Consider the following 26,387-nt stretch of genomic DNA (forward strand, 5'->3'; position numbering starts at 1 on the left):
AAAAGAAAGGAGGCCAAATTAGTAGCCGAGGCCACCAGTTTCACGAATATTTTGCAATTTTAATAATTTTTTTTTGCATGGGATTTTTGAAAAGGAATATACTGAAATACTAGCGCAGATACAAAAATAATTTATTTGAAATCTGGGGCAAGTTTACTTCCGACAAAGTTAATGTATTTGTTCCACTTTCTAACAAAATGAAAGCTTCCTTAGCAGATGATGCTGGCTGTCTTGTCACCAAAGACCCGCGATATATTGACAGCTGTGCACTACCTATATAATTCTATACGTTTTACAAAACAAAAAAAAAACAACATAAAAGTCTCTGCTCACATACACTTGAACAAATAAATACACTACAAATATGCACCACACCAATTTTACTTTATGAAGCGCATAAACAGATTTTTGTTGGGGTTATATAAACGATTAACCATGCAATGGATAAAATTATTGCCAATGAGCGCTTTTTGTGCGGCAATTTCCTGGTTATTTACATGGTACATTGTAGAATGTGCTTCCAAGTGTACAATTAATTTATGAGAATTATACATTTATTAAATATATATCTATGTATATATGTACACTAGACCATAAAAAATTGTAATTTTACTCCTTTTGACAATTCATATATGTATGTATGTACATATGTATTAACAGTGGTATCACCTTTATTTTTATATTAATGTATGTATGTATGTTTAATAGATTCATAAATATTTATACAAACATACTTAGTATATGTACATACACATGCACATATATTTACCATTTTCTTTCCACATTCCGGCATTTAAATTTTATTGGTATTTTTAGGTGAATATGTCAGACAGCGAAGCATCCACTCCGCGTCAGCAACAACGCGCAAATGGCACAGAACGCTCCCAATCGACTGAGGAGAAGGAAATCCCACGCGAACCTGCTCTAGTACACAAAGACATCAATGTAAGTGTTATATGAAATTTAATTACTCGTACTACATACTTATACACTCTGATGAATTAAAACAAAAACAAAAAACGATACATCCCAGTAGGTAAAACAAGGAAAAGCGGGTTTCTGGAAGTAGTTATTTTTGGTCTTTTGTCGCGGCAGGCATTCCGTGTTCTAATCTTTATTAAGTTTTTTTTTTTGCAACGGCCAGCGTTTTAAAGCGTTATGATCCAGCTCTCTTTAGAAGGGAAATATACTAAATGAAGAAGCTTTTTCTTTTCTTTAATTAAATTGCATTAGTTTCGAAACACACGTTCTCATCGTACTCGAAAACCTTCTAATAAAGCTGGGGCTAATTGCACGCGATAAATCATGAGCCCTTGCCTCAAGTATGCAGTCCCCCAAATACTTAACTCTCTAAGTCTGACAATATATTTCATAGCCATTTCTTTCATGTGAAGATCGATCGCGACCAGCTCGAGGATAGCTTTAGCTTTTCTGTCGGGCAAGATCTTAGTGCACCCTTAACTGCTGCGTCTGCTGCCCTTTGTTTACTTCTTAGTTTACTAATATTTTATTATTTGTTTAGTCTAGGCCACCAAATCAGGGCGCTGCGCGTCAGGAACCCTGACTCAGGACTGATCTTATGCAATCGGTATACATCCCCCTCGCAGTTTCAGATTTTATTCCCGAATTTCTATTGAGTGGGGGAAATAAAGCTTATAGAAGAAAGGTTCAGTTTTCACGGATGGGCCGCTATTCAACGGAAGAGTTTGTGGGGATGTGTTCTGCCAGGTTTAAGCTTTCAAATTTATGTAATGTGTTTAAGGCAAGGGTGGCCGCGATTAAGGCGGAATCCGACCGGCTACTTACTAGCATAATACTTATTATATTAATTACTCTGGTTGCCAAGCGGCAAAAATGGCTCTAGGATTGTTAGTACTCCACATCGAGTTTTATTATACGTTATGGCTTTCGGAGCTCACGCCAACATATAAGACTTATAACCGAATGGAGTCCTGAATGACAACCTCCGCCCTATTCCTGAACAGATGGGCTTTTATTCAGATAACCGAGCGCTGCACAAAAAAACTCGATATGCTAAGTTGTAATATAATTCCGTCCAGTTTTTGACCATAGGCCGTTAACGGAGCTTCTTAAGCTGACCAAGCGAAAAGTCTCGGTGCTGACAGGAGTCCTGATAGGTCAAATTCCAATAGGGACTCATGCGAAATGACTAAACGTAGTAGGACGAGGATCTCTCTCCATACTGGTTTAAAAATAAAATTAAGTTCCTTACTTTTCCATACACACCTCTGAGTTACACATCTAATTAACATGCATTTTCTTCTCCTTACAGATTAAGACTGAATTGGAATGCCTCGTCAAATTGCTCGACGGTAGAATTTACAAAGAAGAAGAGGCTGCCATGGAGGAATTGCACCAGTACCTAATCGAAGATGAAGGCTCATGGGTACTAGGTGATAATTTCCTAATTTTTGTGCAGCGTATATTGCGCGAAGAAAACTTTTCACCCGATACGCGAGTACATTTAATACGTACATTAGCCTATGCAGCGCTGAAAGATGATGTCATCATTATACTGCATCAGGATCGTCGAGATCATACGCTAATGAATTTTGCACAAGATATTGAAAAGCATACACCCGAAGAACAACAAGCGTGGGCAATGTTTGTAAGACGATGTCATTTTGTGATTGTGCAGAAAAATAAAACTTGAATTTTTTCCTTATATATGTAGATGTGCAATCTTTTTGAAAATCTGGGCCCCTCTGAATGGCTGCTTTATATCTCCGAATGGGATTATATGGGTCAAACGATATCGAATATACGCGTTACAACAAAAGTGGCAGTACATTGCATACTGTCAAATTGTCCGCAATTGAAGAACACCGGCTCCATGATGCTCTACAATATAGCCATTAAGGAAGTGAAGACAGTGGTGAGTACGTTACATTAGTGCAAATAATTTTAGGGGTCCAATATAATTAGAATTAAAAAAATATATATATCCGAATGTACATAGGTGTCACCGAAAGAGGTAAAAGGCGTGGTTCGGCCAATTATTATTTTTTAATTGCCTTGCAAAAATACTTTTAAGGTGGCACGGCCTAATGTACATACATAAATGGTGCCTTTAATCAATTACGATAAACTTCAGCGTTCGATTCCCCTTCCTATGACAGCTGTCAGCCATATACATAATATTTTATGTAGAGTTTGTTGTTGCAAACCAGAGAAGGGCTACAGGTTAGCTCATAATCTTTACAGTTAGATCTATTGCATAAATGTATTACATCATGGCTATTCGTCACACTTCTCTATTCCCTTAGAAGGTACGAAGGGAAAAGTAATGATTCGGCAAACTTTTTCAAACTTCGGGAAAGACGCGTACCTAAATGTTCGTCTCGCCTAGAAGAAGAAAACAAATAAAAATAATAATAATAATTGTAGGGGTCCAATATAATTAGAATTAAAAAAAAAAAAATATTTCCGAATGTACACAGGTGTCACCGAAAGAGGTAAAAGGCGTGGTTCGGCCAATTTTTTTTTTACCAGAAAAGGAGGAGGTTATCAGTTCGTCGGAATTTTTTTTTTCTTTATGTATGTTACTGCATAACTTTGGACCACGTCAATCCTCGGGAAAGACGCGTACCTAAATGTTCGTCTCGCCGAATGCTTATGGCTATATTTTGAAGAGGGTTGTCACCTATTTGAAAAATCGTATTTAAATAAATTATACACATGTTAAATGTAAGAATTATTAAAATATTCCAATATCGGTATAATATTCACTTCACTAATTTTTACGTTACAATTTGAATTGGTTTGCGGCCAGCACAATTTTCGCAATTTTTGAAAATTTCTCCTATTTTTTGCAATTTATTGAGCGATGATTTTTGGCCTTTTAACTCCATACGGATTTACTAATTATACATAATGTTTAGATTTGTCGCTAATTCAATATCAAAAATTACTTACAGGTCTTCGATGACGTTGCTGTCGAATTGGCCATGGCAATTTTGCAGTTCTTTCAAAGTAATCCAGTCGAAGAACAAGTCTTCCGTACGCTCAAGGCATTGGCGCGTTTCTTGGAGGTGAGGTCTTCTACACACACATATTTCACGCATTTCTTTTATTTAGCTTCTTACATTTTATTGAATTTTTAACAATAGGTCTCCGCCGATGTTGCTGCTATCATTCAGATGATCGGTCCACATCCAAAGCAATTTGCCGGCATGAGCGAGCGTGTCGATGAGTTGGTGAACAAAATTAGTCGCAAAGTGCCGGCTTAAAATTGTAAATATGTTTTATACAAAAACATACTAACAGGCATACATTTGAAAACTATACACAATACAACAATTCATAAGCGTAATAGAGCTTATGCGGGGCGACCGAGTTTTTTTCCTTAAAACACATTTAATTTTAATCATATTTCTCACTCATTTATTATGCGTTTGTGAAATAAAATTTACATGCATACATACATTTGTATAAGCACACTTTTTCTAAAGTAATGCAAGCGACTTTTTATAATAAAAAAATATTAAGCTGGAATGTCATTTATTACTTATTTAAAATGTGACATTTATGTTGCGATTTTACTCGTGTGGGAACTGTACTTCCGTTTATTGCAATTTATTTTTTATGAAAAATTAATAATACGTCGTTTTTTTTTTTTTTTTAATTTACACCGCTGAATCGCCACAACACCAACTGAAAATATTTCCCTTGCTAGCGCGCAGTTGTAACCAATTTTTTTGGTTTGACACAAACATTTCCGATGGTAATTGGGTTTCTTGAGCAGCAGCATCAGCTAAGGGAAGATAAAGCAACATAGAGCAGATTATTTGAAGTATGTAAATAAAATTAGAAACTAAAAAATATACATTCACTTGAAATGCTGAGCGATTGGAAGACATCTAAAATTTGTATCAGAAGCTACCCGCCTTAAGGCTTAGTTAGTCTAGACTTAATTTACGTAACGTAACCTAGTACATATCGAGCCCTAACCGCCAAAATAACGTAAGCGACATTTTTTTCTAAATTTTCTTTTTGATGCAGAAATATTCCTCGGGCATCTAGATGTATTTCTGCATCGAAAAGAAAATTAAAAAAAAAAATGGCGCTTACGTTATTTTGGCGGTTAGGGCTCGATATATTGGCCAATACAATATATTTTCGTTCAGGAATATTGTGATGTGGTTTATGACAGTCAGCTGAAAAGGAAAATACAAAAACAAAGGTTGACGTGTTGCGTAATCATTGACGATTTCTTACGTAAGTTAAGTCTAGACTAACTGAGCTTTTACACTTTTCCACCCAATTGGATGGAAACAACACCACTGTTTATGACGGCGGAGTCGATTTTTAAACATTTTTATGCAGACCTACATAAGTACATATGTACTACTAAGCCTGAGCTCTTCTAACATCTGAGTTGATTTTTTAGAAAAAAATATTTTTAAAAATTACTTTTATTTATAAAAACAATCGATTTTTTAATATTCTTCCGAATTTTTTTGACAAAAGCCTTGAAATATAACGCTGTTATTATCTCATCCAACACCAGATTAAAGAAATCACACGAAAGACAGTCGCCCTCTCTGAAATCATATTCTGATGGAGTTTTTGGTATTGCTCAAATATTTTGTGTGAAGTCTTAAAATATATATAATAAATTTCATAATTTCGATGGCGAAACGGTACCAATTTTTTGTATGGAGACTGATGCACCGTAATGTACATAGATAATATGCGAGGGCATTTATTGTTAATGTCATCAGTCGGTCGTTTTTCAAAAATTAGGTGTCAAATTAAAGGGCTTAGATCTGCGATAAGGTCTTATTTTTCGAAAAGAGTTGCCACCTGTTAAAAATTTAAATTACAGTTTTTTATTAAATTATACTGTAAAAAAATTAAATTCAAATTGAATAAATGTCTAGCCCAATATGGGTATCAGGCGAAAGAGGTTTAAGAAAGTTAGTTAAAAAAATACTTTGGTTGCCACCTGTTTGAAAAATCGAATACAATTAAAGTATACACTAGTTATATAAAATACCAAAATATGGATGGCAAACGAAAGAGTGTTAAGAAACCTTAAGTTCGAACATTCAGAATATTTTTGAGGTCTCTGAAAAGAGTTGCCACCTGTTTGAAAATTTATAGGAAATGGGTTTGAAAAGGCTTCATTTCAGAACTATATTTAGAAGGGTTTTCACATGTTTAATAAAACAAATTCAAGTCGAATTAAGGCAAAGGTAATTTTAAATGCTTTATTGGCCTATATAAGAGGGTTGCCACATGTTTAAAAGACTAAATCCAACTTATCTGATCAGTTAATTGACATGTGCATCATACTGTCAAACGAAAAAGCAAGTCTCTTTTATTAATTCGAAAATACCTCTGAAGATCGTTGCCACCTCTTTGAAAAGTCGAGTTTAGTTAACTTATACACGAGTTACATGAAATATTTATATAAATGTATGAGTGTCAAACAAAAGAGTTTTAAGAAAGCTATATTTGAAAATATTTTTTATCGGGGTTGGTTACTGCCGAGAATATCTTCATAGAAAGGGCAGGGTGGACTTACCGTTCTATCACTACTGAGGAAACATCGAAGATAGCGTACACCATACATTCTTCACTTGCGAGCACTTCTTGTCTTCGCGCAGATAATGATCTCCAGTGCACACAAGTGGGAAGCAGTTGCGAGATACGTGAAATTCGTACTCCGCTGCAAACGAGAAGACAGATTTCTACTGAAGACACACAAATGAAACGCCTTGAGGCTTAAGTAGCTCGCTCCTGCATCTGAAGACATGCAGAATTGCGGTGCCAGATGCGGGACTCTTGCGCGGGCGGCGGGAGTTTGGGTTTTAGCGGGTAGCCCAACACGCTTCGGTGGGAGTCCCACACTCGGCGACGGTGGTATAGAGACTAGTGCCCCCGGCCAGTGCATCAAGCATTTCCCTCTCCTACGAAAAAAATAATAATAATAGATTCGCGCTTACACAATGTGTGTTTGGCCGAGCTTCTCCTCCGATTTGTGGCGTGTTTTTCATGGCAGAAATACACACCTACCGAGGGGCAACCGCTGTTAAGAAAAAAACCTATTTTCTATATTTTTTTGTTTTGACCAGAGCTTGAACCCAGGCCCTGTGGAGTGGTAGCGCGCACTGCTAACCACTACACCACAGCGACCGCTTTTTAGACTTTTAGGTTAAATAAATTCACTATCTAAACAGCAACAACTCTGGACTGCTCTTTATATCAAAAACTTCTCAAAAGCTAGAGCTACTTCGGAATTCTGATTCTGCGAAAAAAAACGATTATAATCCAAATCTATAATTCACGTCGCGCTCTACTTACAACTCTATACGTATTAATCCATATTATCGCTTTCAATCATCTACTCACCTCCGACAGCCTTCCGATCGTACTCAAATTTTGGCGATTGAATTATCGAAATCACATCCTCCGGCTTGCGTAATAATATTTTACCCACACCTTTGCACATGCGCAACACCTCGTGATTACTCAACTTCTCCAACTGCTCAGTGTCCAACAGCGAACAGGCCAGTATCCATTCGCGTACGCAATCGAAGTCACCGAGTAATTGCACTGCGCCATTCACACTGAATTTGATACGTTTCATATAAATATAATCCAACCAAGCCTCACAGATGATTTTCAAAATCAATTTCAATATAACCAAATCTTTGGTGGCTTTAATGGCAGGCAGAAATATTTGATCCAGCACATAATCGACATAATCGCTTTTCACATCTTCGTCGAAGACACGCTGCTGCCAGTGCGATGCGGGCGGGAAGGCGAGTTTAAAATTGGCAAGACTGAGTATGCGACAAACTTCCGATAAGACTTGTACGCATTCTTCGTTGGTTTTCTACGATACAGGTGGGTTGTAAATAAATAAGGTAAAAGAAAGTAGACTTCAAGTAAGTTACCTTCAATTGGTCAATATTGACATTAATTTCCAGAATCAACTTGGCGCGCAATGCAACATTGACCAGCATGAGTATATCTGTGAGATCGGCAGTTAGTTTTGGTAGCTTGTGCGAGCTAAAACCAGCCAAACAAACGCGCACATCATGCTCGAGTATGCGAAAGAAACGATCCATTTGCCATTCGCAACAAAGTTGCTTGGCTTGCTCTTTCACCCACAAACGCATAGAGTGGACGGAGTGATCTGAAAGAGGTGGTTGTGTAGAATATTGTACGGTCTTAAGTTTGAGCCAAATGGGTCACCCACCAATGCGATGCAGTATGGGTATTTGTTCGGCAACGGGCAGAGAACTAATTTGCATTTGTAATTCGCAGTTTGGAAAGTAACTATTACTTAAGTCTATTAAGTTCTTGAAGACTAAATCCCAAAATCCGCCAGTATAAGTTCCCAGATGCTGCAAATAGAGATGAGGTGAAAACTTCAATTCGAATATAAGATTATTGAATAGATGAAAGCTAGTTTGGGGTCTCAAAAGATCTTAAGGTCTTAGCCAGTTTCAGGTTTGTTCAATATACTTTTCGGAACTTTGTTTTTTCTGAACTTTTGCGGCATTCTTCATGTTATATTTTGAGGGACTTTTCGTGGTTTAAAAGATATCTCGGAGCCGTATTTCATTTAGAACTTTTTTAATTAAAAATTTTTAAATCTGGTTTTGTTTTCATTTAAGAAAATTTTCGCGAGTGTTTAAGGTTTTCTCGGAATTTTTTCTGTATCAAACAGAATTTTTAACACATTATTCGGAATTTTTCTGCATTTTTTTTTTTATTATTCAGGGACTTTTTGGTGTTTTTGGCGACTTTTCTATAACTTTTGTGTTTTTTTTTTAACTACATTTTCGTCATTTCGTCGGGATTTTCCTTTTTTGCGAGACTTATGTGGTTTCTTTCCGGACCGTTCAAGACTTTTTCGGAAGTTTTCGAGATTCTTTGTTTTTTTTAGACAATACACGAAGATGTTTTACTTTCCTGAACTTTTTCTAGAATCTTCGGGATTCTTTGTTTTTTCCAGAAGTTTTTGAAAACTTTCTTAATTTTTGCGAGGTTTTTCACATTTCAATTTTCAAGACTTTTGGTATTTTTGCTATTCTTTCGGAATTTTCTTTTTTACCGAAACCTTTTCTCGGTAATTCTTTTGAGGCCGTCCAGAATTTTTTCGGGATTGTTTGGTTTTGTTCTTATGGACCTTTCGGGGGTTTTTTATGATTCTTAATTTTTTAACTTTCCGCATTTTTTGGATTGCTGTTATGTTTTCGGTTTTGAGATCCAAAAGTAAGTACATTTAACCTTGACTTCACCTTTTATGAGTAGCAATCCAATATAGTACTATTTTAACTTATGTATGTCTATGTACCTCCTCCTGATCAACAGCCCGATATAACCGCAGAGCGCGCTCCATTGTTGCTGGCTTACAATTTGTTGATAGCAAAGTGTAGCGAAATAATTGATCCCAGATATTATTGGCCACAAAGTTTGTTAGACTTTCAGCAACGCCACGCAGAGTTGAGTAAACAGGTTCCGGAATGTCTATAAGTAAAGTAATTTAAAAAGTATTAACGTAAAAGTGGTACAGTAGGTGCAAAAATTCTTTGAAATGTGCAAGTAAAAACTTTGAAATTTAGAACTCTGATTTCAAATTCGAATCGGGTGACCCTAAATACTTGGTAAGAATAGTAGTTATAGGTATTGCTAGTGCCGCCCGCCGAAAGACAAACAAAAAGAAAACAAATTTGTGACGCGCCTCCACCAACCTTTCTCCGTGTGATTCTTCAACCAGTTTCTCATCGTCTCGACATGTGTCAGCGGATAGCAAGCCAGTGGCGTATCGATCCACCACAAAATGATGTGATCCAAAATGAGTCCCACATTTGGCCATATCAGACGCATGCCGCGCATAACAAATTCACTCAACTCCGCACGCGTACAACTTTTACCTACAACAAAGAAAAGTATTTACTAATTTTCTAAAATTAAAAGCCCATAACCTCTTCTGAAGTCGCACCAAATATGCTCGGACAGTAGTCATTAGCTTTAGCTATGAGTTGGCTGAGATAGGCGCGTTCGCGCTGCAAAAAATGCTCAACATATTTACGGCAATTACTTTTCTCCCTGCCGCCATCCCAGCCCACATTGTCGCCATTGTTGTAGCAGTGGAACTCATTGTCGCCGTGCATGTTGAACGTGAGTATGCGTAAAATTTCCAAACTAGAGGCAGTCGATTCACAATTTTCACCAGCAGTTGTGCCTGCGGGGGCAGTCAGATCTGAGGCATTTGGTGCTGGAACAGCAGCCAACATAGCGCCGGAGGAAGTGCCAGCAGCTGCAGCTGCTGCCTCAGCTTGCTCCTGCTCGCTCATATTGAAGAGCCCAAAAAGCAGATCAAGCGAGTTTTGTTCGATGCGCATTTGTGAAGCGTGCTGTAGACGGAAAATCAGAACTATGACCTAACTCAGCTTCCTTCAACAATTTACAAACCTGCAAAACGTATGCGAAATCGATTGTTTTTGGCGGCAACAACAATGCGGGATACATATTGCTGCAAATGTTGGCATTGCACTCAGCAGCGTTGGCTTCTCCTGTGCCGCCATCTTCACCTGTTTGTGGACCTTTCTTCTCACCGGCTTGACTCGGCGCGCCATCGACCTCCTTGCATACGCCATCTATGTTGTCGGCATCTTTGAGCCTATCGCGGCGGCACCACTTATTGTATAGACACGATATTTGCAATGCCCAACTTAGCCACATATCCGATTGCTTGGACTTGCGTAGCAATTGTGTTACCTGCAATGGTACATAGGTAATTATTTAAGTTTTCGCTTTTACTACTTCAAATCTTACCGTTTGCTTCAAGACAAACATTAGCTGACAAAAGCGTCGATCGTTGATCTCCGCAAGCATATTGTATTTCTGCAGTAGTAAGGCATTGTAGGGACTGCGCTTGATTTTCTTATTCAATGAGTGGATATCCTTGTTTTGTGACTCGTCTTTCAGGTTCCAGTAGAGTTCACAAACACGTTCCACTTCTTCCAAAAGGGTATTCTAGGATTTAAAAATTCGATGAGAAATCGTAACTAATAAATTTATAGTTCTGAAGTGGGTCGAGACAAATTTATTTCTATTGAGTGCCCAGATTTTCCGAGTCGTGGCAATGAGTATCTAAATGAAAAATTTATTGAGCAATTTAATGCGACCACTATAAGTAAGTGAATATGTACCTCATTCAAACTAGAGCTCTTGATTTTGTTCGCACATTTTCAAACAGCCCGGGTATATGAGCAGCGAGTACTCGCACACTTGTTCAATGCTCATTACTCGAAAATTTTCGAGCATGAGCTCGAGCAATTCGAGTTTTTTCGAGTAATTTGAGCAATGTTTTTTTTATTATATTGACATTTTTAGTAGCAACTTTTAAATTTTTCAAATTATTGATGTATAATGCAAAGATTGTTACATTGGTATCTAATAATATAATTTATTTAACATGAATTAGAAAGCAGCTGCTGACAAATACAATTTCAAACACTCGAAAATTTTGAACAAGCATTTGAGTAGTTGAGCAATGAACGATTTTCGAGCGAGTATCGAGCTACTCGCATTGCCCGATACCCGGGTATCTAGAGCTCTAATTCAAACCACGCTACGAAACATTAAATAATGAAAAAAAAAATACATATATATCTTATAGTCGTTCATCCTCTGCAGCTAAAGTGTATATCCGCCGATCCGCTTCGTCTCCTCGCCCAAATGTTGCAAATGGCTCCAATATAATCTAACCGAAGTCTGTGCAGTGGCTATAAGTCCCCTCATACCTTTAAATTAATTAAGAAAACTGGGGTCTCATGTAAGCGGAAGAAATTTCAGTGTCACCTGTCTGATTATCGGCGGTTCCGCCCGTTCGGTAAAATTGTATATCTCCTACCTTTAGTGGGGACGAAGATGGGTAACGATTGAAAGGTTTCACCGGTCTAAACAAGGTTAGATGGCCGAAACAACAGCGGGTAAAACCCGAGTCATTTCGGTACATGTAACCGGTTGTCGTGATAATTTTCTGAATTTGCAACAGGGACAAGTACGACGCAGTGGACGAAGCTTTACATTTTCTACAATACATAATTCCGGACAGCTACGGAGTGTCTTCTAATGCCGTCAGAACATCACCTTCACAGTAAACGAGCTTAATATCATGCAGTTCTTTGTCGGTTGCTACTGATGTGATTAACCGAAGAGGCACTTGTTGGAGGCGAAACCTCCACTTAAGACAAATCGGAAGGCATCGCTAAGAACTGGAGTACAGGATCCAGAATTTCGTACGTGAATCACTAGACACGACACTATAAAGACCGTTCCCACTACAGTCGGGTTTACGTAACCGGAAAGACCCAGATTTATATTTGCGCAAGGACTGTCACTCCAGCAACGTTCTCCAAAAACTCTTCGGGGAATTCATATGCTGTTACAATAACAACGACGACGACGACAACGACGGCAACAACAACAACAACAAGAACAACAACAACACTATAAATACCAACGAAATTCAAAGCGTTAAGTAGCCGCTAACTACAACAACAACAACGGAGAGGGCCAAGTTGGTGCTTTCCGCAGTGGGCGGAGTTTGCTTCTATTTTCTGACATCGTGGGCCAAGAAAATCCAAGTCATAGTCTGCTGGTAAAATGTCTCATTTCCTTTCCAGCAATAGGTTCTGTGCTGGGTTCGGAATCCGCGACAAAAAGTCATCTAATGAAAAGACAGAGAACGCACCGGATATTGACCTCCCAACACGTCTGAAAGTACCGCAGCAAAGGAAATGCAGTGGACGGATCATGGTTCAGCTTCATTGCGCAAGTCGTAAATTAGACTAAATTGTACGACTCGACAACCTTGGCATTGTCTATTGTCGTGCCGAAATATGTAACTCGCAATGAGGGTGATTGTCTATTATAGCATCCATGAGACGGAGCGCAAATTTTGTATGGGTTTTGTGATTGGACCAAAACAAGATCAAAGCTAAGTTCGAAAACATTAATCACATTTGTGCTCACACCCCGACGGCGTCATCCTTAAAGGGAGAGCCCGATCGACTGCCTGGCACGGAATTCGGTCTGATGAATACATACATATTTGAGCATTGGGATAGTGTCAGGGTTAACGTCTTCGTCCTTTTGTAGTCAGTTCAGAGTTAATTGGCTATTTTGCAAATCTCTATATCCGACCACCTTTTCCTTGTCAATCCAAGCAAATGCACACTAATTGCACTTTGAATGATTTCGAGAGGGCATACCAGTGCAACAGCCTCGGATTCCTCCAAACAGCCGCCAGCCTACGATAATTCATTTGTTATCGCATTGCCCTCTATGGCCGTTGATCATCTCGTGCCTGAATTAGCGAGTTTCGCATAGCCTTGACTCTCTGATGGGAGGATACTTATTTGGAAAGTCCTTTATACACTTTATTTGAACTATTTCTTTAATATTCTATTGCGAATCCTTATAGATATAAACATATGTACATATGTATATACTCACATGTTCATCGAAGACATCAACCTTCACATCAACGGCAATACGATATGTGACACGCCTCAACTCCTTGCCCAATTTTGTAATCTCCGTAAATGTTTGCAAGGGTGGCGTTGATTTGTTGCGACAATACCACTTCGGTGTAGAGCTCATCGAATTGGCGCAGTAGAGCACAATGTACGCAAGATTAAGATATTATATATATGTTGATAATTTTTACAAATTCAACACTCTACAATAAGTTTTTCAACTTTCTTTCAGCACGCCTAATAATTGTTCATAGCTCAACAACCAATTATGTATGTTGTTGGATCGATGCGCAGGTGGCTGCCTATTCGGCTGTCAATTGGCTACATGGCAACGAAGCACAGTGGAGCGTAACTTTATAAGCTTGTGTCAAAAATAGCAAACATACATACATATTTACATAGTTTGCGAAAATTTCGTACATTCTACTTTCATTGGCACATCTCTTCTGTGCACAGAAATTTTATATGTAATTCGGTTTTATTTGAAAAGGCGGTAGTTTTTTTTCTCACCTAACCCACCCATACAAATTTAGAAACGAATTGTAGAATATCGTACTCGTATTGGTTACACTTCGTTGAGCTGAGTCTATGAAATTTCTCGGCACGCACACCCAGCATATACCCGGTTGATAAGTTTTATGACACGGTTTAGGAACGGTTTAAAGAGAAAAGTGAGTTAGATGAGTCGGTTAAAGTAAGCATGTGAAGAAGTAGTAGTTAGTATCAGAGATGTGCAATTAAGTCATTGGTTAACTGATACAAGAAGAGTATTAGTGGATATACATACATAGATAACTAAAAGAACATTCGTTCATATCCACTAAAACTCGTTTAGCACACATAGCGAGAGAATGAAAAATAAGTAAGTTCTCTGTTGATATGAACAGGACAATTCTCTCATTCTCTCACCAAGAAACGTAAATAGCGCAGTGGAATGACTTGAGTGATGTGAGTCATTTGTTTAGTTTAGCTTTATATTCGAATTTAAGAATGTAGCAACAACACATACATAAATATATGAATACAAACGAGAGCGAAACGATAAGAGCGCGTCAGAATGCAAAAGCAATTAGGATAGAACTCGGCAAAAGGTTTTTTTCTGGCGTCCATCGCTTTTCAGGCATTCAGCGCTTTATTCAGCCATAAGTTTTTATATATATCGGCCAGAGCGCTGAAAGCCATAGCACCTAAAAGGTTTGGTGTGGAGTTCTACTCTATGGCACAAAGCATAACACAAAAAGTGATCAACGCATTAAAATTTTTCCATACGAACAAATTAGTATAATGAAATCGGTAGCCTACAATCGATTGTCATGAATTGCCGGCACATACATATGTATAAATACATAAGTAGTAGGAATACTTAAGTATATTCCAGGTAATGAAAATAACCGTTAAATATCAAAGAAAAAAGCGTGCCACTTAGGTTGACATGGCGTATGAGTAACATTATCTCCTGCTCATTTCTCATAGAAAAAATCTTTGCGCATTTTCATTTGACTACTCATTACTTCCTTATTTATACATCGATTTGCTTCATTAGTAACTTGATTTGTTTGCAGCAGAACAGGTTTTATCACAACTGCAAAAATTTTACACAGACCCTGTTAGTTTTTTAATTTTTCTCCTGTTAAAATTCAATTTTTTTTTTAATTTATTTATCGAAAAAAAACGGGAATGGTTAATTAATTTGTCAGAAACTATCATTCCTATCGGAAAGTGATGTATAAGACAGTTTATGGAAAAGTTTGTAAGCTTTCATTTGTCGTATTCATTTTCAGTTTGTTAAAGTGGTTTATGAGATATAAGTGACTAAATGGAACCACCTTTTGTTTTAAGCTGAATAATGGTAAATTCAAAATATCTCGAAAACGTATAAATAGAATAAAAAAATTAACTCTATTTTTGGTATCAGTGGGCGATTCTACATACAAATTGGATAGTGGCGTCTGGAGAACAAAAACCAAATTAAAATTTGTGATCCCCTGTAATCGTTATTTTGGATTTATACTTTTTTCGATTACTCTTAATCGTTATGCTGGAGACTGCGTTTTATGACCGATTTAAGTCTTTTATGATCCAAGAAAATAATGGCATTCTATGTGAATAAACCGTTTCCATAATTTCATATATTTGTTTACATGGAATTTGCGATAAGGCCGAAGAATATAATCGAAAAAATAGAAATCCAATTTTAACTATGATTTTTATTAACCGTTACGGTGCCTGGTATTTTCTTGTTTAGTTGGACTTAAATGTTCCAATTTCACTAATACTCATTGCAGACCTCTGGTTAGTATAAACTGCACTTGTTGGTCGTACGCACATATTTTTTTGTATACTTTAGGTATGTCGGAGTTTTTACTGGATAAATAAATACATAGAAGTTCAAGCTGCGGATAACGCAGCAAATGAAAGGTATGAATATATGAATGTATGTATGTACAAATGTAGAAACCAAAACACCATTTATTGCTTCGTTTATTTATTATTTTTATTTGATTCTTTATTTTTGCGATTTTTGTTGATTTTAGTTGAAGATTCTTCATTTGTGTGTACAGTTTTTGTTTTTGTATGCTTTTATTTTCTTTGCTTTTTGCTTATATGTATGTATTTTAATATTTAAATCTGAATAAACGAGATGTAAATATACAACGCATTCTTTCCATAGAGTCATAATCATCATCAAAAATCATTGTTAGCAATTATCATCAAAATCATCATCATCGTCTTCATTATCTTGATCATCAATTATCCTCGATCGACTATCACAATAAATTGTTACAATTATAGTATTTCTTTCTAAATAGTTTCCTGTTACGGGCTTCTGCGACACACTGCATTTTTCCCCAACTGTTCACCCATCAAGTACGCGCACCTCCACCCCTCTGCCTCTGCACTATTGCTACTTGCTATTCACAGGTTTTTTTTTTTTATACATACATATATATGTTTATGTACGTATGCATCTTTTGTTTGCTTGCTTCTTTACTTTAGTTGCTGGAGTTTTAGTTAGTTGGTTTTTTTTATTTCAAAGTTTTTTTTTCTGAATTTTAGTTTTAAATTTCATCTGAAATATAGTATATATATGTATAAGTGTGTATATCTGTAGTATTACTGTCCGAAAAAATACCCATTTTGTTAGTGTAGCAATATTTTTTTGTATTTGCGTTTTTTTTTTTATTAATCATTTCCTCTCCGAATTTTGTAATCGTCGATGTGTTTGAATGTCCGTATATCCTCACGCTTTATAATTATGTATGTATGTATAATATGTGTACGTTTAAGTGTATATGCATGTATATAGTATATATATATATATATATAATATATTTACTTTTTTATTAATTAAATTTAAAATTAAAATTATTTTTTCATCTCATAATCGAATTTAAGCTTGCTATGCTTTCTGCGCGCTTTCTTTCTTTCTTTCTTTTACCCATTAGTATATAATATATGTATATATATTTTCATATATAATGTTTGTATGTAGTATAATATATTTAATATAGTAATATATAGTGATTCTCTTTTTTGTATCATTTTGTTTTGCAATTAGCTCCTTTTTAACTCTCTCTCCTCTAAAACTAAATCGTTTCACAGTTATCCTTACACATATACAAATAGTATAAACATACAGCACAACGTAGCCGGTTTATATAGTAGTTAAGGGACGCTAGCAGCGCACACGTCCATCGTCTCTGTGTCCGTACATACCCGGCATTACACACATTTACAATAACGCTACAGCAGTACTATATATTAGTATATGTAGTTGCTTTGTCATTGTGTAATGATACACATTATGTGTATCTATGTATTTTTACATACTTACATATATTTACTTTACTTTTAACTTACAATTAATTACTATTTAAATCTGCTTCCTTCGGCCTCTTCTTACTGCTTCTCTTCCTTTTTTTTTAGTTATTCAACATCCGCACTTACATTTTCCAAGCAAACACCGTTCTGCTGTTGCTGTACTTTTGCCAGCAGCTGTTGCTGCAACTGCTGCTGCATTTGCTGTTCAGCTTTTAGCGTAGGTATCTCGTCTTGTATATTGAGCACCTGTATTCGCGGATTGTAGTAGCCGGCCAAGTAGTAAGTATCATTATTATCATAAATCGATTGATATTGCTTTGAATCAGCTCCGAATTTGCCAAAATAACGCTCAAACGGAAGTACTTCACAGCGATGCGATATTGTCTGGACATCATTTTCGTCCTCGTGCGGTGATTCAAATAAGGCGCCCTGTTATAAAGGGGAAAAAATGATTGTAAGTGTAAGTATTTGAGATAAAAAGGCAAAAATATTTCAATATTTTGTTAACACAAAAATTTTCATATACACTTATATTTGCTTATGCAATATGAACTTTAAATAAATACATTAAATATGACATTTATGAATTAAAAAAGTAACTTTAGAAGAACTCTTCCAAAAGGCCTTCTGAAGTATGTCCGACAAAAACCTTTCTGGCAGTCTTTCTATGCGTGCCACTCTATACAGAATAGAAAGGGGAAAGTAATGCAGAGTGCAAGGCCTCTTGATTCTCAGCAAGGCCTTCTGGAAGGGTTTTTAGCTCCTGAGTTATCTACTGGGATAGATATTCCGAAGGTTTTCATGCTAAAAATTTCTCCGTCGTTACATCCATGGAGCATTTTTTATGAAAAATTTCGCAACTACGATGCTTTTTTCATGGGATTCAGTAAAAATTTTCTTATATTGAGCTTTCCGTTTTATCAAAATTCGAGGTTTCACTGTATGCATAAGTATTCTTTTCTTATTTTGTTTGTAACTTACCGGATATTTTAGATTTGGACAACCTGTTGTCTCTTCAGGATGATAGAACCATCTAACGCGCACGACTTTATTGCTAGACGTTGTCTCCCACATGGATTCAATACGTCCAATATATGGCCTATCTGGTCTGCCAGTCGATAAAAATACTGCACAATCCCCCACCTGGAATGTGTTGAATAATTATTTTAAGTAAGGATCTCAAAATATGTACATATACATAGTTATCCACAAAAGAATAGGAGTGCGATATTTTGACGAGTTTACACTATTTTTCTGCTGTTTATTTAATGTTTATTAAATTTTTATAAAACTGTAGCTCATTATAAAACAAAAACCAGATATATCCAAATTTCGAACTTTGCGCAAAAATGTCGAGAATTCTTTGTATGGAAGAAAACACGTGGCACCGTCAACAAAAAGAAAAAAAAAAAACTAAAAGTCAATGTTATTTTGTAGCCACTGGAAACTTGCATTTTATTGTGATTGTGGTTTAAAACTGCACACCTATAACTTTTCTAAAAAGTTTGAAATTTTGCTGAACATTTTTTAATTTTTATAATTCTTGCATAGTTTCAAAATTGGATTTATACGGGTTTTGTTGGATTATAGAGCTCTTACACGATATGTATTTGCGTATGTATGTAAATGCTACTTTTTTGTATGTACTCGTATGTACCATATATTAGAATGTTTCAGAAAAGTGGCATTTATCGTTTTAATGAGCTATACTTTTATAATCAAAAATTTATAAACATTAAACAAACAAAAGCAAAATAGTCAATATTTTTACCAGATATCACACTCCATTATTTTGTGGCAAACTGTGTGTATGTATGTATGTACATGCATATATGTGTAAATACACGCAGCCATTTTTCCTATTCTAACTCCACTTACAGTTATTGTTTCTTTGCCCCTTTTGATTGTTTTGTAGAATTGCTTGCGGGCTCTGCCCTTAACACCAGCCTTGCGATACGCTTTTCCCTGCCAACCCCAGAGTTGCCGCTCCGGCAAAAAAGCAGCAATTTTGCTACCCTTTGAATTATTGTGTTCCACCTCATCATCATCGCATTTATTCTGGCATAGAAAAACAGTAAAGAGTATAATATTGATAGATCACCGGAAAAGAGATTTTAAATTACCTCATCCGATAATTCGGACATCATATTAGAGGTGCTTTCCTCCTCTAAATCCAAATGCTCTGTTTTGACTTTAGCATTTGTTGCTGCCGATGTCGACGCCGCAGTCGTCTCTACCTTAATCGCAGCAGCTGCGGACAAACAAGACGATCCGCTTTGCGTTTGCGACTTGCTATGACCGGCAACCGCTTGGAAGGCGCCAGCAACTGGCGTTTGTGCAACCCGAACCTCCTCATTCTCATTCTCCTCCTCTTGCGCCTCATCGTCATCATCCTGCTCCTCAGCGGCGATTTCATTTTCGTCTCCTGCCATTTGCGCATTATTGCTGTGATTATCAGCAACAGCCGCTGCAAATTCACGCTTACCTTTGTAAGAAGTCGTCGGTGTTGATGTCAGAAAGCTGCCGCTTGGCGCCACACCGGCATTCTTGATCACGAATGTGTTGTTGCTGCCATTGATCGCTTCATACTCGCCACCATTCGTCTTGCGATGATGATGTTTCTTGTGCTTCTTGCGTTTTTTGTGCTTGTGGTGCTTGCGATTGCAGTCAGCGGCCACCGCGGCGTCGTCCACACCATTTGTGCCATTCATAACGGCCGCCACAACCGCTAGCCCGCTGCCATTTGCCGGCGCCAATGCGGACGCAGACGCTGACAAACTGCCATTCACGCACCCATTTGTGCTGGCTGCCAACGCTGCAGCTGCTTGGGATTTTTTCTTCAAATTTTTGATACGCCTTTTCTCTTTACGCTGCGCGCTAATTTCCTTAGCACTCTGTGTTTGCGATTCACTGCCGCACGTAGATGGTGCACCAGCCACTGCCAACGCCCCTGCCGCTGCCGCTGCCGCTGTTGCTGTCGTTGTCGCCACAGGCAGATCAGAGACTGCAAATATGGAAGTGTGTTCATGAGCATCATTGGAATTGTGGCTACTGCCGGAGCCATTAGCGTTGCCGCGCGCGTGCGTTGCACCAGACTTCTTGTGCTTGCCTAAAGAGTAGAGGGGATTATCGTTGTACTCTAGAGGAGTTGGGACGTACGTTCAAAAAGAAAAGAGAACGGAAAAAGTAGGGATACAAATTAAAACGCACGAAATACAGAATAGACCATCGATTAATCGAAAATCATAGATGAAAATGAGGCGAATGAATTTGAAATTGATCGGAAATTTGTGGTTACAATTTTAAAGGGCAATCCAAAATCCAAAACAAAAAAAAAAAAATACAACAACGAAATGGAATTCAAAATTTGTATGTATGTATGTACGGGTATATAAGCATAGCACATACTTTTCGGAAGCGAAGAAATCTTTTCATCATCTAATAAGCTTTGAGCCAAAATTTCCGATCCTTTTTTAAATGAGACTGAAATGAATGGGCGCAAAAGAGATGAATATACATATGTAAATAATCAAAGGTCGTGGCATTCTCACACACACACACACACACATACACAAACACTCACCCACAATGGGATAGTCGCTTAGTAGAAAGCGTATATTCTGTAGACGTATACGCCCACTGTCGCCATCATCGAATTCTACGCTAACTGAATCATTGGGAGTTTCGCCATCGTCGGACGACTCCGATTCGATGGCACGTCCCGGATATAGGCAACGATATTGCTGACTCCAATAGGCGCAGAGACGCGTGCCAATTGGTATACAGTCCACGGATTTGGGCGCCACCTCCAGAATCTGAAATTTCGAAAAATATGGAAATTAGTAAATGGAATGTGCAAAAATATATACATATGTATATGAAGGGGAGCGAAATAAATTCGCCTGCAGTAGCAGAATAATAAGGAAGGCGCCAGGGGCACATAACGGAAGTGAAACTTCTCTCGATCATTTTCTTGTTCGCTTCATGCGTCAGAAATTCGTATTTTACGTACTGTTTATGACTTTGTTTGATCTGAAATTGCATGAATCGAACTAGACAGTAGTAGCGAACCTTAATCTTAATGTGAATTCCAATACTAATTTTAATTTAAATCTTAATATTAGTCTTAATCTTAATCATAACCCTAATAGTATTCTTAATTTCATCTTAATCTTATACTCAATCCAAATCCTAACCTTAAGCCTAGTCTTAGCATAACCTTAACCTTAATATCAATCTTAACCCTTATCTTAGTCCTCATATTGGTCTTGGTCTTAATCGTAATCATAATCATATTCATAATCCTAAACTCAGCCTTAGTCTTAATATTAGTCTTAAAGGCAATTTGAAAAATCATAATCATAATCACATTCACAATCACAATCATAATCCTAATCAGAATCAAAATCCGAATCATAATCATAATCACAATCCCAATCATAATCCTAATCATAATCACAATCATAATCATAATCACAATAATAATCATAATCATAATCTTACTCATAATGACATAATATTGGTCTTAATCTTAATCTTGGTATTCATCTTAACTATGGTTTAATCTTAATCTTGGTCTAGTACTTAATCTCACGCTCAGTCTTACTTCTAGTTCTTATTTTAACCTTAAACCACACAGCGTGTCACACGCTTCGAGAGAACTTCCGTTGCATTGCAAGTGTCACATATTTTCGTGACTTTTTTTTTAATTCCCTTACGCCATTGAAAAAGTTTCACTTCAAAAGGTCTAAATACATATATAAATTCTACTACTCACAGTGTCCTTGAAAATCTCCTCGCGCGACATGATATGCGACTTATTCCCACGCTCACCATCCAAGGTGATTGCGTAAACATCAGGCGGCTGCAGCGGTTTCATCACGCCCGCATAGAATAGTCCGCCCATGTCGGTTAGCACACGCGTCTCCTTGCGATACAAATGTTCGCTGGTCAGCATTAGCTGATAATCGCGCGGGTCTGTGGGCTTTCTGCATTGCTGCTGCTGCTGCTGTTGTTGCTGCTTTGATTGTTGTTGCGGCAGCGCCACCGCGCACTGCTGCTGCTGCTGCTGCTCTTGTCGCTGTTGCGTTGCGTGCTTGGAAATCTGCTGCTGAGTTGCCAATTTGTGTGCGAGCAGAGGTGATGATGCGCTAGGCGGTTGCTGCTCATCGGCCGAAGAAGAGAGCGTCTCATTCGAGCGACGGCTAGAGGTGAGCGAAGTTGAAGACGAAGTCGCCGCGACTGCCATTAGTTTCGGTTCTTTGCATACAATTGCCGAGCTCGAACTCTTATCGGACGCACTATGTTTTTGCCCATGTCTATGGGGTGTGACACCATTGCGCATATCGACACCTACTGATGCGGCTGCAACGGCACCCGCCAACGCGCTCGGACCTAAACGCACCGGCTTGTAAACGGCCATGGAAGGACCGCTGGTGGTGGTGTTAGACGAAAGCGTATTGTTGTCTTCCGAGTTGTCACATTCGGCGGGCGGAAATTGTGCGTGCGGTGGTGCTGGCGTTGCGGACGGCGCCTTCTCGCCGAAGCGCAAGAAAGTGGAACGATTTAAGTAGGGCGTAGATGTAGCACCCACACCGCTGTTGGTGGTGAATTTCGGAAACTTGTAATCACAGAGTGGCATAGAGCTGCCAGTGGTGCTGCAGGCGAGGCTGCCACCGCTGCCGGTTGCGCTGAGGGAAGCCAGTGAGAGTGTTGATTGCTGCTGCTGTTGTTGTTGTTGTTGCAGTTGCTGTGCGGCTAGCAATTTCGCGCATTTCTTTTTCTTTTTATTCTTGGACATCTCGTCGAGCTTTCGCTTCTTCTTGCGATATTGCCGCGTTATATCGGCCAAACGCATGCGCATATCGCTCTCCATCAGCTCAAATATCTCCTGCGCATTGGCCCATTGCCCGAAACGCAACTGGAAGTTGGGATCCACGCGATTGAAGGCACTCTTGAGCTCCTGCTGCAATTGTTCGTCCTCGAAGTCCACATCATCGGCGGAAGCAGAGGCAGAGGCAGCAGCTGCAGCAGCAGCAGAGGCCAGCAATTGTTGCTGTTGCTGCTTGTGTTTGCGCTTCTCCTTCGAATATTTTTTCTTGCTCTTTTTCGAGCAACGCTGCGACTTCTTGCTAACCACACCCCCGATGCCGCCCAGTGTGGATGACGAAGAGGACTTTGATGATTTGGAATGTTTATGCTTCTTGCGCTTTACTGGTGGGTCGCCGCCGTTACCTATGCCGAGGCCCAGCCCACTCGTCGAAGGCAGCTCAATGCCTTCCATTGAGGGGAAGGAAGTTTGCTCCAGACGATATGGTGGCGGTGACTGTTGCTGCAGATGCGTCTGGCTTTGGGGCTGTGGCGTTTGAAAACCAAAGGACGATGTTGAACGTGGCGGCGCCGGCGGCGGAGTTTTGTTGTCGGCAAACAAATGACTCCTGCTGATCTGCACTTCCTCTTGAATACGCTGCTCGGCAAGCGCGCAAAGCAAATTCAACCCACCAAGTGGCTCCACACCGGGCGTTGGCGCAAGTGGCAGCTGTGCAGGCGTGGCCACGGCCGGCAACAAAGGCAGCGGTGTTGGTTGCCGCTGCAGCATTTCAGGCTCTCTGGGCACACAGGAGTCACAGCTAGCCGAGGCAGCCTGTGATGTCAGAACGGTTTCCTGTGGCATCAAATGAGTCGTCAGCGCTGGTTGCGACGCCATATCAGCACCCATTGATGAGACTGGTACATCCATATGATCGATGGGCTCCTGCTTAACACGCACCATGGCCATACCGACGCCAACGCCGATACCCTTACCCGCCAGCGTGCTTGTGCTGATGTTGGAGAGTAGTTCGAGACCGGTTAGATCCTCTGCGCCAGATTGCTGCTGTTGATTCAGCTGCTGCTGTTGCTGGTGGTACTGGTGATGCTCGCTGGATTGCAGCGATTCCGACACTGGATGCATTGCTGCGGCTTCGCCCATTGGGCATGCCGTTGGCGGCCGAGTTGGCGGCGGTGGCAGGGGCTGCGATTGCGACTGTTGATGCGCGGATGCCTCTTGGTACTCAGCCTCTCCATTCGGCGTAGCGTTTACTTCATTATGGCACTCAAGTTGATTTGCATCTGTTGTTGTTTTTGTGGCGATATATGTTGGCGCTGTATTCGTCGTATATCCAGCACCTTCGGAGCAATTGGTGACGCCGCTATGATAACTTTGTTTGGTCAATTCCAAAGGCTGCTGCACTTCGCCATCGTTCATATAGTTCGGTGACTGTGACGCCCCTGACTGTGTTGCATGTAAGTGTTGCTGAAGTTGTTGCTGTAGCTGCTGCTGCTGCTGTTGAATGGCAAGTGGGCATGTTGAGTTCTCGTCATCACTACACACCGGCGTATCCGTCTGTATATTCACATCCTGCATTTGTGGCGGCGGCCCCGCCTGCATTGCTTGCCCGTTATTGCTGATCACACGCGGCACGCCGACCACAATACCGCCTACCGATTGTTGCGGCGGCGCTTCTACTGGACTGGTTTTGAAGTTTATGGCGGTCGGCTCATCCCCTAGCGGCGTTGGTGGACCGATAGTAGCCGAAAGTGTCACTGGCGTTGCTGTGCCACCGCCACCCCCACCACCCCCGCTTATGAAAATACCTGTCGGAGTGACGGTTGTAGTGCCGGCGCCGACACTGCCAGCCGCACCACGCGGCATTGACGCCGAGAGATTGAGCAAAGCCGGCGAGGGCGTCGAAGTGGCATGAAATAGTATCTGTGGCTGCAGTTGTGGCCCGCCAGCAGCTGCAGCCGCAGTCTCCATTGTCGCCGAGGTGGGCGGCGTAGGCAGCCGCATCAAATTCAATGCCTGTGTATTGGCAGCAGCCGCTGCGTTCTGCAAGTCCAACAAGTTCGTTGTGCTCGATGACGTTGTAGTCATCTTGTCGCGACTTTCGAAGTTCAATGCGATCGGCTGAGATGCAGTTGGCGGTGCTGCGCCCATTTGTGTGTGAGCTGTCTTAACTGATGATGATGCTGCTGCCGCCGCCGCAGCCGCCATAAAATCTGTAGCACTCCACTCTTCGATTTTCATTCCGGCAGGTGGTAGGATGAGTGAGGGCGGCGGCGGCGGCGGGAACGTAGCTGTGGACGGTGGTGGCACGGGTTGTGGTAGCGTCAACGTAGGCTGTAGTGTTTTTTGTGGTTTTGGCGCATCGAACATGGTGGCGGCGGGTCCACCAGCTGTTGCCAAACTTAAAAAGCGGCCACTTGTGCTGCTGCTGCTGTGTGGATTGTGGCTCATGCTGCTCGCCCCACTGCCACCACTACCACCCGGGGGTACAGAACCCGCACTCGCCGCCAAGCTCAAATTGATTGAACTTGTGGTTTGCTGTGTGCTGGTAGTTTGCTGTTGATTGTGTTGGCAAAGTGTAGAAGTGGCAGCGGCTGCGGCGGCTGCTGCTGCGGCCGCGGTTAAGTAATTCGAGCCGAAGAGCTGAAGCGATGTGGCGTACGACTGCGGCTGTAGCGTCGAGTGGGGGCTCATCGAGGGGAATATGAAATTGGGCGGCGGCTGTAGAGTGGCTGCCGCGGCTGCTGCGGCCGACGTTGTACCCTGCGGTATGTATGATGGCCAGACGAAAGCCGCCGCCTGTTGGAACGGATCTGTGGGTGTATAGATTGGAAAATTTGATATGCCTGTGGGTTTTTTGAATTTGAGGCGCGATGAGTTTTTTTTTTAATAAATTCAGACGAGGCAACAACAATTTTGATAATTTTTTTTTTTTAATTTCATATCAATTGTAGCGGTCAGGTGGTGGTGGTTTGGTGGTGGTGGGAGATGGGATGGAAAAAGAGGGTACCAAAGCGAATTAGTGAATGTGAAAATTGCAGGTTCTGTTGTTTATTATTTTCTTGTCTTGATAAGTACTCTTTTCTTTTTGTGAAAATGAGACATAGCAAAGCAGTAAAATTAATAGGCATAGTTATAAATAAGTAGTAAAAGTAGAATAATATACATACATAAGTAGCGAAACAAACATAAGCAATATATCGTCGTAT

At 39.8% G+C, this 26,387-nt stretch overlaps 4 protein-coding genes across 8 annotated transcripts in view; 1 reads left to right on the forward strand and 3 right to left on the reverse strand.

Moving 5' to 3' along the window:
- LOC118743481 (cardioactive peptide-like) overlaps positions 1-843 on the reverse strand; it is an 11,417-nt gene extending 10,574 nt beyond the window's left edge. Inside the window, exon 1 of the mRNA XM_036476202.1 lies at positions 770-843. Coding sequence (XP_036332095.1) covers positions 770-793 — 24 coding nt within the window. The 5' untranslated portion in view covers positions 794-843. The remainder of the gene's footprint in view (positions 1-769) is intronic.
- LOC118743458 overlaps positions 1-14,289 on the reverse strand; it is a 22,798-nt gene extending 8,509 nt beyond the window's left edge. Inside the window, exons 1-10 of one of the 2 annotated variants that reach the window (XM_036476145.1) lie at positions 13,507-14,289; positions 10,819-11,019; positions 10,456-10,761; positions 9,983-10,397; positions 9,732-9,914; positions 9,335-9,507; positions 8,231-8,378; positions 7,926-8,167; positions 7,378-7,864; positions 4,480-4,774 (exon numbers count right to left, since the gene is read on the reverse strand). In XM_036476145.1, coding sequence (XP_036332038.1) covers positions 4,647-4,774; positions 7,378-7,864; positions 7,926-8,167; positions 8,231-8,378; positions 9,335-9,507; positions 9,732-9,914; positions 9,983-10,397; positions 10,456-10,761; positions 10,819-11,019; positions 13,507-13,653 — 2,430 coding nt within the window. In that variant the 5' untranslated portion in view covers positions 13,654-14,289 and the 3' untranslated portion in view covers positions 4,480-4,646. Of the gene's footprint in view, positions 1-4,479; positions 4,775-7,377; positions 7,865-7,925; positions 8,168-8,230; positions 8,379-9,334; positions 9,508-9,731; positions 9,915-9,982; positions 10,398-10,455; positions 10,762-10,818; positions 11,020-13,506 lie in introns of those variants that run through there. The other variant, XM_036476154.1, reaches the window with a different exon arrangement.
- Positions 822-4,515, forward strand: LOC118743474. Its single transcript, XM_036476181.1, has 5 exons — positions 822-945; positions 2,294-2,629; positions 2,696-2,896; positions 3,939-4,052; positions 4,131-4,515. The coding sequence occupies exons 1-5, from the start codon at positions 823-825 to the stop codon at positions 4,248-4,250; spliced, it is 894 nt and encodes a 297-aa protein (XP_036332074.1). The 5' UTR covers position 822; the 3' UTR covers positions 4,251-4,515.
- A 2,770-nt stretch (positions 14,290-17,059) lies between the features above and the next one.
- On the reverse strand, positions 17,060-25,965 carry LOC118743439 (protein winged eye). Of its 4 annotated transcripts, XM_036476124.1 has the most exons (8): positions 22,129-25,965; positions 20,935-21,166; positions 20,760-20,834; positions 19,837-20,490; positions 19,475-19,776; positions 19,230-19,409; positions 18,333-18,494; positions 17,457-17,780 (listed from the first exon to the last, which is right to left on the reverse strand). In XM_036476124.1, the coding sequence occupies exons 1-8, from the start codon at positions 25,870-25,872 to the stop codon at positions 17,457-17,459; spliced, it is 5,673 nt and encodes a 1,890-aa protein (XP_036332017.1). In that variant the 5' UTR covers positions 25,873-25,965. The 4 variants fall into 4 exon arrangements, with proteins under 4 accessions (XP_036332001.1, XP_036332017.1, XP_036332007.1 ...); XM_036476108.1 differs by having other exon boundaries at positions 17,060-17,780; positions 19,475-20,490; XM_036476114.1 differs by having other exon boundaries at positions 19,475-20,460.
- Positions 25,966-26,387: the final 422 nt, after the last annotated feature.

The sequence above is a fragment of the Rhagoletis pomonella genome, unplaced genomic scaffold (assembly GCF_013731165.1).
Source record: "Rhagoletis pomonella isolate Grant_MI unplaced genomic scaffold, Rhpom_1.0 Rhpom_scaffold_00001, whole genome shotgun sequence".
Taxonomy (NCBI): domain Eukaryota; kingdom Metazoa; phylum Arthropoda; class Insecta; order Diptera; family Tephritidae; genus Rhagoletis; species Rhagoletis pomonella.